The 13644-nt window shown below is 31.8% G+C and overlaps 1 protein-coding gene across 1 annotated transcript; it reads left to right on the forward strand.

Annotated features, from left to right (window-relative positions):
• LOC125065991 lies at positions 1-8292 on the forward strand. Its single transcript, XM_047673863.1, has 4 exons — positions 1-125; positions 1261-1430; positions 7459-7572; positions 8216-8292. The coding sequence occupies exons 1-4, from the start codon at positions 56-58 to the stop codon at positions 8273-8275; spliced, it is 414 nt and encodes a 137-aa protein (XP_047529819.1). The 5' UTR covers positions 1-55; the 3' UTR covers positions 8276-8292.
• Positions 8293-13644: the final 5352 nt, after the last annotated feature.

The raw sequence follows: 13644 nt of genomic DNA on the forward strand, positions 1-13644 counted from the left end.
TCGCGGTTGTTGCTCTGTTGTTTTAGGTTAGATAAATATTATTCACCCAACGACAATGTTGTTCTCCGGTAAAAAGTTTCGAAGAGTCAGATGTGAGAACCTCGACGAAATGTTGTCAGCAACTCGTGAGTGATCGCTTATTATTGTTGTGAGTGTTATTTTATTGAGCTAAATTTTTGTTACGAATCATCACAATTAATCTGAACAAAGGATATGTGTGTGTGTGTGTCGTATTTAATATAAGTTTTAAATTTTGACAGTTTTATCGACGTGCGAATAAATTATTTGAAATGATATTGATAAAGTAATCTAGGCTTGATCGTCAACTGGATTATCTAAGTCTTTTATCTTAAAGAATATCCTGTGCAGAAAATATTACACTGCACAAATATGTGGACAAATCTAAATGCACTCTGTATTCCCTCGGTCCGATGGAATACAGAGTGCATTTAGATTTAGAGTTGATAGTCCGATGATACGAGCGATAGGAGGTCAAGCGCAAGATTAATAGGAACAAAGACATTATACTGCCAAATTCTTAAATCTTGCTTCCTTCGGAGTATCTACAACAGTTTACTTTTATTTGGCCCAATTTAGTATTCGAACCCGGAATCATATAATCCTTTTAAGCCAGCCACTGGACCAACGAATCAGTTGATTTTTATCGAGGAAAGAAAATTCTAAGTAGCGGTGTCTACGTGATTAGGTCCGCTATTTAAAACGGAGAATAGTTTTGTGTTTACCTTTTACCATACATAAATCCTTCACCGTGCACGTGAAAATTCAGTGATGCTCGTTCACCGTCATCGTATATGATTGGCGACTTTTTCTATATTGAGATAGATGTATTTTGCCAACTGGTTGTACATACAGAAATGAAATTTATACAAGTAAAAGTATATTTTCGCCAGCAAACACACATCGAGTATCGTAATAAACTGATAAACATGAAATAGAATTTCATTCGACACATGCAGGTTTCCTTTCGATTTTTAATACATAACACATATTCAGCACATTAAAGGCCAGCGGTTCTTGGTAAGATTTGAAACTACAATCTTCGATGTACATTTAATTCGGGTATTCTGGCTACTGTGCCCTCTTAGAACTTTACTACTACGTTATTGATGCTTGCTTTTCAAACAAACGAAATACTGCATTCTTAATATTCAATATATTATAACAAAGTTAATATTTTAATAATAATAATAAATATTTTGACGTAAGATGCTTAAACTAATTTCAACACTATTTTCTCAGAGGCAAACGAAGACATCGTCCGCGTGTTAAAATCAAAGGCCCCTATTGTGACGTTCACGATGAAAGACGAAAATACAATACACATGGACCTGGAAGTCGAAGGTAAACACGTAACTCACAGCTTCAATTTTGGAGAAGAACATGAGATGGAGAGAAAAGATGGAGGAAAGGTAATATTATCTATACATGATGATAAAAATGACGTTCTCGTGATCGAGTTCGGCCACGGCGGTGACTCCTACTGGAGACTTGCCAACTGCGCAGAACATATCCTGTATAACTTCTTGGTGGTAGGGCTTTGTGCAAACCCGTCGGGGTAGGTACCACCGACTAATTATATTATATGCTACCGCCAAACAATGATACATGTTTTGGTGTTCCGGTTCGATATGTGAGTGACGCAGTGAATGTAGGCATACGAAACATTACATCTTAACTCCCAAATGATAATAAATAATTTATTACAGTGCCAATGTATATAAACGATGATGAAAACTTACTCCAGGTTTGCCAGTCCGCCTAACTACTAGGAAAAAACCACCTTAAATGCTTTCTCCATTCTTTCTGTCTCATAATCCGAAAAGCAATCCAACGCAAAGTGAAAAGCGCAGGAACGGCTTCATTTTCTTTCCGAAAAACGGGACTATAAACTCCCAGACTCCAGTCTGCTATTGGACACTCATTATAGAAAAATCTAATAAGTTTATATATATATATATATTTCCAAATACTAGCAAATACTGGTCTAGTTATGAATCGCTTCATCATGATTCGGTTTCACCCTAACCATTTGGGGCACTAGTACCAATGTGTAAATTGAATGACAAAAGACGACACAAAGCTGAAGAACAAAATAGCATTATATAATACGAAAAATTTGTATCTCCAAGATTCCATCTCCGTGAAGTTAGTTAAATTTTTCTTGTAATCAAATTCCTCAAATAACTAACGATACTCAAAAATCCCATCGATAATATTGCGTATTACGCGACGTGAGATAGGAATAGTAAAAAAGCGTGGAGCTATTACTTGATTTTCACACAAAAATAAATAATAATTTAATTACGAGTAACAAACCCGTGTGATTAGAAATCCGCACAGAGTCTCTTGTTGCATATCTAATTTAGAAAACTATTTAAATAAAATAAATATATTTAATTTTTCATTTTTATTAATCCATGTGAAAATTTTAATTAATTACCGCAGTAGTTTTTTGTACTTAATAAATTTAGGTAACAGTTTTTTTTTTAAATAAATAACAATGTTTCTCACTCGAGTGGATTTACGAATTAAGGTCGCGATCGTTTAAATTATGCGTTACTTAATATATGGATACTTAAAAAAACCATTATCTGAATTATTTTCGACTTTGTATCTTTATAGCGTGCATTTCTGAATAAAGCTCATTGTAATCCACTTTTACTTTACAACGTTGAACCTAAACTGTTTGTCGTAGTCATTTGTTAATATATTTAAAGTAAAGAGAGAACATAAATAATTCACAGACAATTCACGGGTAGATTCGTGCAGGCCGTCTGGGTAGGTGCCATCCACTCTTCAGTGTATTACCGTTTTATATATAAATACGTAGTATTGTTTTGTTATAGTTTGATAGGTGGGTGACCCAGTACTATATCAAGCACAATGCTGCTATAATATCATCTAGACACGCGGTAGCGTGTCAGCCAAGTTCTAGTAACAGAACTGGCTAGTAGCACCGTGTGTAATATTACACGAACCATTTGGAGCCACTTTTGACCTCCTCATAACTCAAAAACTATTTGACATAGATGTGTCAAATTTGGCTCATATATTAAGACTCGCGAGATACATATGTGTTCCAAATTTCATAAACGCATCTCAAATGGTTATTTAGATATTAACGTCTAAAAATCGTCATTTTTATCACTGACTGACCTATAGATCAAAACTATATCCTACTTCCAGGTGACCTAGAAAGTTTAAATTTGGCATGCAGGTAGATAATTAGGCCAATATAAAGGAAAAAATCTGAAACTGGTAATTTTTTATCATTTTATTATAATTTTTCATTTTATTGGGTCTATAGGAACACTTATATACTTAGTTCCTGTAATAACTGTAATAATAAAAAAATGATGTAAGAACCAGCAATCAAAACTTATGACAGCCGGTCTTCAAGTGGATTTTAAGGTCTTCACGTGAATATATAACAAGTTGAATACCACCCTTAAGTTTTTTAAATCCAAATATTTCCGTTTTAGTACTTATGAGTATAGCCGACTTTCGTATTTATTACGTTATTAACTAGCATTTAGCGCACATCAATGGTGCCAAATAATTATACTTAAAAAAATAATAATAATAGGCATTTCGGTACACGGCGCGCGACGCGACGCCGGAGCAGCGGGTTAGGAGCGTTGCGATTAAACCTTATCGCGGACGTGTCTGAGCGAGTGGCAACCGCGCTCATAAGAATTATTTCAATACCTTCCGATGGAAACTGCCTAGTCTATTCGACTGCATATTTTTTGTTTGAGTATACTAGTATACAACAATAAAAAAGGTTTCGTGAGATTGTAGTAGAGTATGTATATCGTAACTGGAATGATTTAAGTTTGTACTCTAGCGCTACAAACGGGGATCCTTATTGCTTGGAAGAACAGTATCGAGCAAGCATGCTGATGTCAGCAAAGGACTGATGAATGGGTCCAATGGAAAAATAGAGAAGGTACATTGGGGACGTCGATAACAGCAATAGCGCACGTAAAATAACAATTCAATTTAAACATAATTTAATTTGCGAACTAGAAGTCAAAACCAAGTTACAGATATTAAGTAATGTACATATATGTTCAAAGGAAATAATTCTCTATTTGCTTAGCATATTCTACTATTATACACAAATTACAAGGCCTTCGCCTTGACGGTGCTCTTTTCGACATAGGCTCCTCTATATTAAGTAAAGAGCAGGCTTACGTTGGCCTCTCTAGAGTTAAAACCTCAGATGGAGTACATCTTATCAATTTAGGTCCAATTCAAATCAAGACACAAGAGAGCTCTATTGTAGAGTACAACCGTCTGCGCACGTTATACCACCCCTACTTGGCCAAATTAAGTATAAACAGAAAACGCGTAAAAAAAATCCGGACACTGAATGGGCAATTCACTCGAACATTTCAGAGGTACCTACAAGAAAAATAAGAACGTATCAAAAAAAAGACAATTATACCCCGTAAACGTAGGAAAATAGAATAGCTTAACAAAAACCATTTGGTATTAATTTTGTTATTAATAAGTACCTATTAATAATTTATATACAAAAAGTAGTGATATCCCATCAAAAACATAAATGTAAAAATGAGAGCCAAGTTAAATATTATGATATATACCTTGGTTGTTGACTTCAACGACAAAAGAAGTGAGATCTAAATTTTTGCCAAGTTAAATAGCCCTTCTGAAATTTATTTATAACTACATAAAATAGCATTTCTTCTTATAACTTGGGATAATATATTGTTGCCTAAGGTCTGACTTGGCTAGTTCTTATATGTTTATAAACACAACTTGTAGTTTGTGTTTAGAATAACAAATTATAACTCAGAACATCTAAGAAGAATGGAGGACAGCTCAGTATTGCTTAGTTAGTATATACGTACATTAAGAGCTGTGATGGTCCAGTCACTAGAAAACATTAATCTTAACCAGATATTGCGAGTTCATATCTAGACAAGTACCATTGAATATTTGCGTGCTTAATTTGTGTTTATAATACATTTGTAAAGGCTTAGAACTTACGAAGGCTATAATATAATTCTTATATGAGAACTAGCCAAGTCAGACCTTAGGCAACAATATATTATCCCAAGTTAAAAGAAGCAATGCTATTTTGTGTAGTTATAAATAAATTTCAGAAGGGCTATTTAACTTGGCAAAAATTTAGATCTCACTTCTTTTGTCGTTGAAGTCAACAACCAAGGTATATATCATAATATTTAACTTGGCTCTCATTTTTACATTTATGTTTTTGATGGGATATATTTATCATAATCTATAATAAATAGGTATGGTGGGGGAGACACGTCAATTACGTCTTATATATAATTGGCGACCAAAGGGATCCAAAGATGACTACTTCATTATTTTATTAACTTAAAAGTTTTTATAACTACTAGTATATTCAAAACCATCTCAAGCTATGCTGGGGCCCTGGGCACCCATGAATTTGAGGCCGTTTTGGTAGATATGTACTACCATGTACAAATAATTTACTTTGAGCCAGGCCTTAAGTATAGTTTCAAATAAACGGTGCGATAATTTTCGTATATTCGTAGGAATCTGATTGGTTTTACAATTTTATGATAAATATGTTAGTTATTTCTTACAAATATATCACATTCGAAAATATACATATCAATAGGGCATACATATATACATGGGGCACGTGCCCCATGTATGGTAATGAGTATATTATAAAAGTAATAGTTATATAAGATAAAGAATGTGTCACAATATCGTCACGTAATTCCCTACTTACGCTACCGTGAAAAACAAACTAGAGAAATTCTAACTACGCGATTAAATCAAAGGCTAAGAAAATGTTTAAAACAATGATAGTACGTAAATTAAATGTGTCCTAAGTAGAGCGTAGCCGTACATGTGCGACAGGTACACAAAGTACAACAAAAGAAAAAATAACACATCTCTATTAATGATTGTATTTATAAATCCTTTCATTTCATTTTTTAACAATTATTCTACTCTATAATAGTACTAATTACTTTTGTAAATATATAATATATAAAACTAGCTGAACCTACGGTATTACCTGCGCGAAATTTATAAAAGACACAAATTTCCAAACCCCGTTTTACCCCCTTAGTGGAGATTCTTAAAATTCGTATTAACGGATGTCTGACAAATTTGAAGTTTGTAGGTGTTATAGTTATATATACAAAATAGAATATTAAATGCTTAAACGCTGAATTTGGTACTTTTTATCGTTACTATTGCCATCTACTGTTACCCAAGAGCCCGATATAGATTTTGAACTAAAAATTTGAAAGTATCGAAGTCACGTAATAATATAAAAACATTAATCGTGCGGTCGCTATGATACTAATTAACATATCGGATAAACATGTGCAATGTGCAGTCAACAGATGACAAATACGAAATAAAAAATAATTAAAGCTGAAGGCTGGTATAGATACAGACGGTAAATTAACATATTATTAGTAAATTGGTCTAACACGGATATGTTAACATTCTTGGTAACACAATGGAATTTAAAGGAAAATCAAAAAGTTTTCCCTCGCACAAGACAAAGATAGATACAAAGATACTCTCATTAAAGTGTTTATTTGTGTGTCTATGTGTTTGCTTGTGTGTTTCTGTGTATCACATTAATTTAATTATAATTTTAAGACTTGGATGATATATTATATTTTAGTGGAAAATGTTCTTAATCTTAAAACTTATGTATTCATTCTAAATAATATTTGCTAATATATTATTTATAATTTACTAATTAGTAAAGCTCATGCTAAAATATATTAATAAATACATATATTCTTTACAAGATCAAACAGCTGATCCAAACACATAAAGTTACATAGTGGATTTGTGAATATAATCCAAAAACAAAATCAGAATAAAAATACAAGTTTGAAAAATCACTGCACTCGTAACGCTGATAGATTAAAATAAAAAATAAAAACAATTTTGTTTAGTCAGATTTCGAAGTTAAACGACGATAATATACAATGACAAAAGTAATTTTATTATTATTATAATTAATATCGCAGTAGGGTAACTTTAATTATTGAAACATTTAATAAGATGACTCAATTTATTCGCAATTTGACGTATTTTCAGCTGTCACACTTGATTGTCGGGATAATAAATGACTCTTTTCATATTTTTAATGATTCTATCACATTACATTTTCTTTAAATTGGTATGCAAAATATCTTGCTTACATGAACTAATAAGATTAACTATAATGAAAGTTTTTAAAAATAAAAATAATTACTGACATTAAACGATTATAAAGCACTCTTTGATTCGTTCGTTCGTCTGACGGTTCGTTCGTTGGGTCGTGTAATAATATTTATAAAGTCTAAGCATTTTAAACGGCCACCTGTTTTTAGCAGTTAAAAATATATTTGTATGTTTACAGGTATATAATATTATTTAATATATTTTTTTTTATTTCAGGTAAAAATCACATACACCAGAGAAGGAAATAACATTCTTAATCAAGTGATAAAGATGCCAGACGGAAAAATAGCTTACTTTAGAAGGGAAATCATAGGCAAGGAAATTAAAATGGTAAGAAATATTACAACTATTCATATTCTTGATTTAGTTAAATTAATGGTAAAATACTCGAACTCTCGAACCAGTCGTATGTGGTCTGTATACCTAGTTTAAGTTAATTACAGTCTCAAAACGCAGTCATTTGCCTCCGTTTTCGAGTTATATTTTTTTGATTTACGAGTGTATATCAAAATACATTCATGCACGACTAGAAGGGATTTAAATACCAAATAAATACTAAATTATCTTACATTAGACAATTCATGACATCATATTAGAATTTAGCAAGGAGTTGACAAGTTGTCTTATCCGGTCCTGATAACATAGTATCAACAAAATATGTAGAAATCACATTTAAGTGTTTGCTATGCCGAAGTCAAGTGATTAAATATTGCCGAAAAAATACAATAGAAATTACTTCTACCCTTAATAAACAGACACCAGAAAGTGTTACACTGACACTTTCTGAGATTTCACGTTCTTAAGTCTTATTTATTTATTTTTTTGAACGATAATTACTTTTGTAACTTATCAGTAAGAAATTGTTCTGGGCTTATTGTGTAGATTTTATGACACCTGCATAGATATTTACTATTTTCATTTTAATCTGAATTCCCTAATCTAACACGTTTTAAGAAAACCGTTATCGTCTCAGATCGTCAACATGGAAGGGTCGGACCTCACCGCTACGATATATTACGAAGTTATTGAGTAAAACATGGAATATACTCTATTATTTATATAAGTTATTTATTATTAATTATAAGCACAACTATGTCCTACTTTAATTATAAAATTTATTATGTACTGTGGTTTTATTTATTGTGTGAAAGAGAACTGTTATTATCCTTAATTTCTTATTGCGTAGGGGCCATTCATTTATTACGTAAGACGATTTAGGGGAGGGAGGGGGGTGTAGGTGGACGACCATGTATTTTGTTAAGCATTAAAATAAACCAAACGTTTATTCATTTTTTCCTTTAGATTCTTACGTAATAAATATTAAATAGGGAGGAGCGTCGGCCTATTCTTATTTTCTCTTATAATAGGGGGGGTCAAAAACAAGCGAAAATAGTCTTACGTAATAAATGAATGGCCCGTTAGTCTAGTCCTTTTCTATGATATAGTTTGGCAGACGAGCAAATAGGCCTGATGGTAAGTTCTCACCACCGCCTATAGACATTAGCGCTGTAAGCAATATTAATCATTCCTTACATCGTCAATGCACCTTGGGAACTAAGATGTTATGTCCGTTTTGTCTATAATTACACTCACACACTCAACCTTAAAACTGAACACACCACTACTAAGTATTGCTGTTTGGCGGTAGAAAATATTATACGTGGGTGGTACCCACACCCACAAACCCTACCACCAAGTCTACTCATATCGACATTGATGTTGATTGATTGATGCAGAAAATCAAAATTAAAGATATATTATATATAGATAGATATATTATAGATTATATGTACATACCTCCAGATCTATAGCCGTATAACCTTGTCACATGACCAACAAAAGAGTTGATTATAAAAACTAAATCTGTCAAAAACACGGATAGTAATTTAAATATTTCCCCAAAAAGATTTATATTTTTAAATTCAGCACCGCCCACATTTTTTTTAAATGTCAATATCATTGTTGAGAATGGCCGAATCACGTATCGGTCAGGACGAGAACATCGGTCTATTAGTGTATTTACGCAGAACGTCATGAAGTTTGGTAACAGAACAATAAGTGCAACTAAAATTTAAAAGGTAAGTTATTAGAAATAAAACTGTTACTAAATACTAACTAAAAAGTCAATTCATTACAAATTTTAGGATATTTATACGATTCGATGTATACTACAAATACAGTGCGTATAAAACCGCGTGACATAACTAGTCCGCTGGTATTATATATGGTATGTGTTTACAATTATTTGTAAATTTACACTATTCCTGTTTAGTTATATAAATAAATACGTTAACATTTATAAATATATATATAGAAAAGATGTAAATTCGCGGTCAATCCATTGTAATATTTTAGCACTTAACATTACTAAAATTGGTTATAAATTGTAAACATCACATTAGTTTTTGAAATAAATAATATAATATGTATTATTTCACAATATGATTAAATTTATACATAGTTTGAACCATTTTTTCTAATATACAACACAAAAGATATTCATTTAAATCTATTTAACACATTTGAATAAACACATTAATATACCATTCCAATGGTCCGTTGATTTAAATTCTATACCTAATATATGTGATTTTATTCACATATTGATTAACACTAAGTATAATAAAAAAAATTATAAAACATATTTAGTATGGAAATAGAGCAACTTTGATTTACGACACACAATAAACGTTTCAAATTATAATAAACTAATCAACTTCCAAATAAGGTGCCTTAAGGATGTATATTTAAACAAAAATTGACATTCATATCATAATTTATATTATGTTAATCAACATCCCTCTGCAAGTTTGTTTTTATTTTCAATTCGGTAAAAGGTTATTTGATAAAGAACACAATTTAAAAAAAAGTAGAGTAAATAAAATAAAATTCCTGGTACACCTCGTTGGAACGAATTTGCTTTCACGATGGAATTAAATAATTCAAAGACAGAAAATATATATATATAATAAGCCATTTGTTTTTTTTTCTTAAGAAATTACAATAACACAATTTAAAAATTAAGAGGAACAAAGATGACTCGTCGGAGACGTGATAGCGCTTGTAGTTGACTATCCCACAGTAATAGACTATAATATGTCATGTCATTTGACTCTGTACGGCAACTTTCTTTTCAACATGATATTGTAAAATACAATTGTTATATAGTATTGCTGTTCAAAAAAAACTGTTCTAAAAAAATATAGAGAAATACAAAAATTGTTCTTTTTTTTTAATTATTGCAAAAGTTTAATATTCATAGATTAATAAAATACAGCAATTTTCTACATTTTTCTCTTGTTTTAAATAGTATTAAGATAAATAAATTATAAAAAAGCTTCACTTCAATTTATGGAAAAAAATAAAAAATAGCGACTCTCGCTTCTCAATTTTCTCAATTTGTATTTGATACTATGATATTTGTATAAACATAAATTAGTTCTCGATAAATAATCAGTTACACTACACACTACACACTGCTATTAATATAACAAACAAACGCTTATTCGATACGTCTGTTAGCCGCCTACACTTGATTTGTAATTATCAAATACAATATCAGAGTCAAAAATATTTTTCAATTTAGAAACATTACGATTACTTATTGGCTGCCAAGAAAAAATCTATCACAATGACATTGTATGCGCTTTTCCAAAAATACTTTATATAGGATAGCACACGGTGGTAGAGCTTTGAGCAGATCCGCCTAGGTAGGTACCCACTCATCATATATTCTACCTCCGAATAGTAATACTTAGTATGGTGGTTTGAAGGATGAGTGAACGAGTGTAACGACAAAAGCAAGTTCTTAGTTCCCAAAGTCTATTTGCAAATTTGTTATTTAAGAAATTAGTGTATTTTCGGTTATTCTCAAGTCTTAAAATTCCGTTGTTAAATTTTGGAGCATCAATAATAACAAATAGAAAAGGACTAATTCCTAAGTTAGAAAATAAACCCGTACAGAAGTCAGTGCCCTAAAACTTAGCTTTGGCAGTGAGAGTCACGAACGTTAAAATTTCCTTTCGTGAATTATAAAACAAATACACAAAACAAATTTAAAAATAACGAAAAACAATATTATATTTATATATTTCAAAATGGAATTGTGTGCGCGGCCGCGTTAGTTGTTGTAAATGGTGTGTTAATTTATTGGCCGTTATTCTAAGCATCTGAAAAAATACACTCAGACGAAATCGCGTGTAAAACCTTGTCAATGATATTATAATGCCAATTACATTATCATCCAAAAGGCATTTAAGAAATAAATACATAAATAAGCCACAGACAACACTGTCTATATAAATCACTAAAGCTGTTATTCATATATTAACATAATAACTTAATGCGTGCATAGAACCTTAGCATACGTTCCACCTTCTACCATTGTCTGCTATATGTCATTATCTTATGTCTAATCTATGTGCGGCAAGGAGGTCAAACAGCCAACTGTATTACTCGTAAGAGATATGACTTGCACGTCCATTCTAAAGAAATGAGTAACTGCCATTTACATTTGCGTATTATGTGTGACGATTTTTTTTTTAAATACAGTAAGCTACATTATTTTATTTTCCAGAAATATGTTAACTCCTTTTTGTAGAATCATAATATATTTAATTGAAATATGTAATGAAGCTTCTTCTTAAAATAGCATAGTTCTAAAGCGGGTTGTTAGATACATATGTGTCAGTCTTTCATCCAAATCCTGCAGGTTTATTTACAAAAAATTGTTTTACAGCCGACCACGATATTAACTATAAACACATATCTCACTACAAAAAAAAAATCTAATAAAGATTAATAAAGAATTTTGTCACATACCGAGTGACCATACGGACCACTATTACGAAACATTGATGTGGGTCAACAGCGCTTGCCATTTGGGGAACCACTATCGGTTCAACCAGATTTCGCTCGCTTTTTGACAACATATTGCGAGACGTATGTGTAGGTTACTTGTCAAACTATCTAAATTGTTCGCTTAAACATTTTTTTAAGTGCAAGTTGGTATTACAAAATATTTTGTGTTCACTTCATTTTGGTGACAACTTTTAACAATTAATTTCCATCAGCCCCTTCCTCAATTACCTGTATCATAGACATCAGACGGACGCATTTGTCTGTATATTTTATTGCTAAAACGATATCACTAACAATTCATCTTATATTCAAACCAATTTCATAAACAGACGCTGCCTAATAGTTATATTTAATTTTATTGTGTGTTAAAATTTAAATCTAGATAAACTTTACGATTAGTATATCATGGAACTTTAAATCATTATAAAAAGTTAAACCTAGTTTAGAAGTGAAAGACGGTAAGTGGTCACCACCGCCTTGTGTCTGTAGGTACACTGGCTCACTCATCCTTTAAGCCGGGACACAACAATACTCGTATTGTTGTTTGGCAGTGGAATATCTTATGAGTGAAATTTACCGCGATGGGCTTGCACAAAGCCACCATCAAACAAGCTTACCATCAAATAAGTTAAGCAATTAATATTATTATTAAGTATTATAATTACTTTCGTGGTAAGAAAAAAGAGAGAAAAATATATTAATAGATGCTTCATTCCTTAACTGTATACCGATGTTTCGAATTTTAAATTCAATTGTTTATTTCGTTACTCTATTTATGTATGTAGTGAGTTTGTGTTTATTTCGCGTTAATTTAATCTGTAATCATTATTGTTGTTTAAGCTTCTTTATGTTTTGCAAATTAGTGGAAACTGCGTTGTTTAATGTTCCATTCATGCATACATACTATTTAATTTTTAATAATACTGTGTTTCCCTCGAATAAATAAAAACAGTTAATTTTTTATGTCCCGAATGACAATGGAAGGTCTACAAGGCCATGCGGATGAATATACAACACCGAAATTATTTCTAGAAACTAAGGTCGACTCCAAAATTCAAGTCCCTATATATTATGTGATACTTCGGCATTGATTCGGCTGAAGATTTCGCGGTCCTGGGCCGACCATGGCCCGACCATGTGGTAAGCCACATGGTCGGGCCAATAAAAAATACATCAGCTTTTTCTTTCCCTTATGTCAAATACGTAAGTGGGATGGCAAATAGACCATCCGATGGTAAGTGGTCACCATTTCCATTGGTAGTTTATCACTCATGCGCCAATAGCCTTGGGGACTAATATATAATATCCCTTGTACCTGAAGTTACACTGGATTACATCATCCTTCGAACCAAAACACAACAATACGTACTAACAATTACTGTTTGACCTTACCTAATTACCTACATAGACGAAATTGCACATAGCCCTGCCATATTTTTGTTAAAAAAAAATCGTTCCTCGAGGAACACGTGTCTGCTTAAACTCTCTCCGATCGGGTCGAATTGCTATCTTGGAATTAGATTGATAAGGAGTGCAGGCGAG

Source organism: Vanessa atalanta, chromosome 8 (assembly GCF_905147765.1).
Source record: "Vanessa atalanta chromosome 8, ilVanAtal1.2, whole genome shotgun sequence".
Classification (NCBI taxonomy): domain Eukaryota; kingdom Metazoa; phylum Arthropoda; class Insecta; order Lepidoptera; family Nymphalidae; genus Vanessa; species Vanessa atalanta.